Genomic DNA, 3,225 nt, shown 5'->3' on the forward strand with positions numbered 1-3,225 from the left:
GGGGGCTGGGAAGGGGGCGCCGCGGCGTTTCGCCACCGGATCTCGGCCCAGGGGCCCCCGCCCCCAACTTTCTCGTGCCCGAGGCTTTTCTGGCGGGGTGGAAGGGACAAGGAGTGGGGGCGCGGGCTGGTTGACCAGCTGAGGACTTAGGGACTGGGTTTTCCCGCCTCGCTGTCCCTAGTTCTTGGTGTGCTCCTCGCCCCACTCCTAGGAATGCCTTTCTGCCCGCCCTGCTCGCAAAGGTCCCGGGGACTGGGGCCGTGCACCCACGGGGCACCCAGGCACCCTTTGGGCACAGGCGCTGGGACATTGCCCAGTTCGAAAATCTCAGCTGGGCACACTCTAGTCCCTGTTCCCACCCAGGACTTCCTGGTGGCTGGAATGTTGGAGGGGAAGGCTGGATGGAACAAGGGCTTAGGTTCCCGCAGAGCCTCCAGGCATACAGTCACTTAGGGTACCCTGGCCTCTTTGCACACCCCACACATACATGTTGCCCCCCCACCCGGGACTGTTGGATGTGTATGTCCCCCCCACACACACACACACTTGTCCTGTTACTGATTCTGAGTGGCTGAAGGGAGACCCAGGGGGCCTGGGCAGACACTGACCTGGTACTTTCTAAAGACAGCCTCAGCTCTCCTGAGAAGGAAAGGGGGGAGAGGGGGAGAAGTATTTACACGTGTCAAAGATGTTTGTCTGAAGCTCAGAGAGTCTGGGAATTTGCCTGTAGTCACACAGCATAGGGCAGGCAGAAACAGGACTGTATTTCAGCTCAGCTGATACTTTTATTGGCCCATCTTTGCATGAAAACATGCCAGGAAGGGTGTGTGTGGTGTGTATGCATAAAGTGGGGTTCTAGACCACCTGGGTGATCTTAGCTGGTGTGCTCAGGGCCCTGCCCCTCCCTCCTGCCTCCCACCTTCTCAGCTCCTGCCCCTGCACACAGTCAGGTATTAATAGAGCAGGCGGCTGCCAGGAAGGCGGCCATGTGGTTGATCTGACGTGGTTGTGCAGCCATATGTTCTCCACTTTGGGGGAGCACCCCTCCTTCCCTTCCTCAGCCTGCCTTCCTTTGGCAGGGATGGGGGCAAGAGGGGGTGCCAGTAGCAGAGTGCGGGGTCTGGGCTGGCACCTGTAGGCTGAGAGCTGGCAGCCTGTTGCACAGGTTGGGTGCTGCAGTCATCCTCCGGGCAGTGCCCGCCCCCAGCAGGGTGAGGACTCCTACTGTTTCAGCCTGGCTTCATGGCTGGGGCCAGTCCAGACTCCTGCAGCCTGGTTGGCCTGGCTTTTGGTCCTTGGGACTAAACAACTTCCTTTGTCCGGGAGGGATGGGGGAGAGCCTGGCAGTGTGTGGAGACCTTGTCATGCTAAACCAGACCTCTTTCCCTACACACACACACACACACACACACACACACACAGTATCCGGGAGACAGTGTCCCTCCCAAGCAGGCTGACACCTCCTTCCACCTCCCCCCAGGCCTGAAGCTCCTGGGAGCCCCCATGAAACTGACAGTGTCGCAGGGACAGCCGGTGAAACTCAACTGCAGCATAGAGGGGATGGAGGATCCTGAGATCCAGTGGGTGAAGGACGGGAATTTGGTCCAGAGTGTGGACCAGGTGTGCATCTCAGTCATCGAGCAGCATGGGATCTGCTTCCTCAGGTGCGGGCCTGTGAGGGAAGGTATGGGAAGCCAGCCTGGCTGGGGTGGGGGTGGGGCAGGCTGTGTGCTCTTTCCTGGAACTTGGGAGCTGGGGGCTGTGTTGATGTCCCGAGATCTGTTTTTTTGCTGCTGCTGTTGTTGGTTTAATTCTGCAATCTGTGGAACCTTCCAGAAGGGGGGCCATGCTGAATCCATGCAGTCCGTTCAGCAAAGCTGCCCCCGCCCCCCTCTGGCCCCTTGATCCTGGGAGGTGAGCCTGGTGTCTCATTTCCACAGCCTGAAGTCAGTGGAGCGCTCTGATGCGGGCCAGTACTGGTGCCAGGTGGACGACGAGGGGCAAATCCTGACCTCCCAGCCAGTGTGGCTCACAGTAGAAGGTGAGGAGGCAGAGCCACCCGGGCAAGTGGACCTGGAGCAGGTGCAGCCTGCCCTTCACACACCTGGCAAGGAGAGCTCATTAGAAACCAGGCTGCCCTACCTGGGGCTGAGCTGCAATTGCTGGGGGCCTACGGCCATCCCAGACCCTGGATGGCCAACAACCCTCCCCGATGCGTTGAAGTCTGGGCATGTGAAAGCTGAGGCCAACAGGACTCACAGCCTGGGGTGCACGCGCCTTTGTCTCAGTAACAAGCCCCAAGCACCCATGTGGCTCCTGTCTCTGTTCTGCCTAATGGCCTGGCCCGCCGGGCCGGCTGGGTAGGGGGAGGGCAGAAGGCTCCGCAGCTGGGAGAGCTGGAGGCTCAGTGCTGTTCAGCCCAGGAAAACAAAGTGACTAAGAAAGTAACAAAGGGGCCTGCCAACAGAACTCTGCTCCAGCTCCCGCCCACTCCCCCTTCCTGCTGGCCCCTCCCCCAGTTCTCTGCTCCCCACCCCCAGTCTCCTCCCTTTCTTAGAGAAGGGCTCTGTCAGAGTAGGTCTGGGAAGGGAGTGTGGGAGTGGTAAGCCGAATCTGTCACGCCTGAGGTTGGCTGAAGAAAAGGCTCCCCCTCCCCAGGAAGCTAGATGGCTAGGCTGCCCTTGGGGACCTTCTGCCTAGAGGGGTTTCTAATGGGATCCAACTTGTGATTTGGGCAATCCGGAGCTAGAAGGTGGCAAACTTCACTCTCTGATCCCCCTCCCCCCAGGTGTGCCGTTTTTCACTGTGGAGCCAGAAGATCTGGCTGTGCCACCCAATGCCTCTTTCCAACTGTCATGTGCAGCCAAGGGCCCCCCGGAACCTGTTACCATCATCTGGTGGCAAGGAGGCACAAAAGTTGGGAGGCCCATGCCCTCCCCATCCCTTTTGAATGTAGCAGGTGAGCAGCCTCAGAAAGGGGCTTTGATCAGTTCATGAGCTGGGGCCTGGAGACAGGGAGCCTAGGGAGTTTGGGGACCACGAGAGTTTGCTGTTGGGAATGCCCAGGGGCCTGGCCACGGAGCTGCACCATTCCTGAGCACCTAGGTGAGGTGTAGCTGGCTGGCAGGGTAGGCTGATAAGGAGAACTTCTGCTGTGTGGTTTCAGTGGGGTGTGCTGGGACCAGCCTCCCTCCTTGGAAACAGTCCAGGACTGGCAGGCTGACA

The 3,225-nt window shown here is 59.5% G+C and overlaps 1 protein-coding gene across 1 annotated transcript in view; it reads left to right on the top strand.

The window, feature by feature from the left end:
* TYRO3 (TYRO3 protein tyrosine kinase) overlaps positions 1–3,225 on the top strand; it is a 22,507-nt gene that overhangs the window by 4,724 nt on the left and 14,558 nt on the right. The window contains exons 2-5 of the mRNA XM_004712725.3: positions 928–950; positions 1,377–1,664; positions 1,941–2,041; positions 2,789–2,959. Of these exons, the coding sequence (XP_004712782.2) occupies positions 928–950; positions 1,377–1,664; positions 1,941–2,041; positions 2,789–2,959 (583 nt within the window). The remainder of the gene's footprint in view (positions 1–927; positions 951–1,376; positions 1,665–1,940; positions 2,042–2,788; positions 2,960–3,225) is intronic.

Source organism: Echinops telfairi, unplaced genomic scaffold, assembly GCF_000313985.2.
Source record: "Echinops telfairi isolate 266 unplaced genomic scaffold, ASM31398v2 ScPeMD7_18;HRSCAF=68, whole genome shotgun sequence".
Lineage (NCBI taxonomy): Eukaryota > Metazoa > Chordata > Mammalia > Afrosoricida > Tenrecidae > Echinops > Echinops telfairi.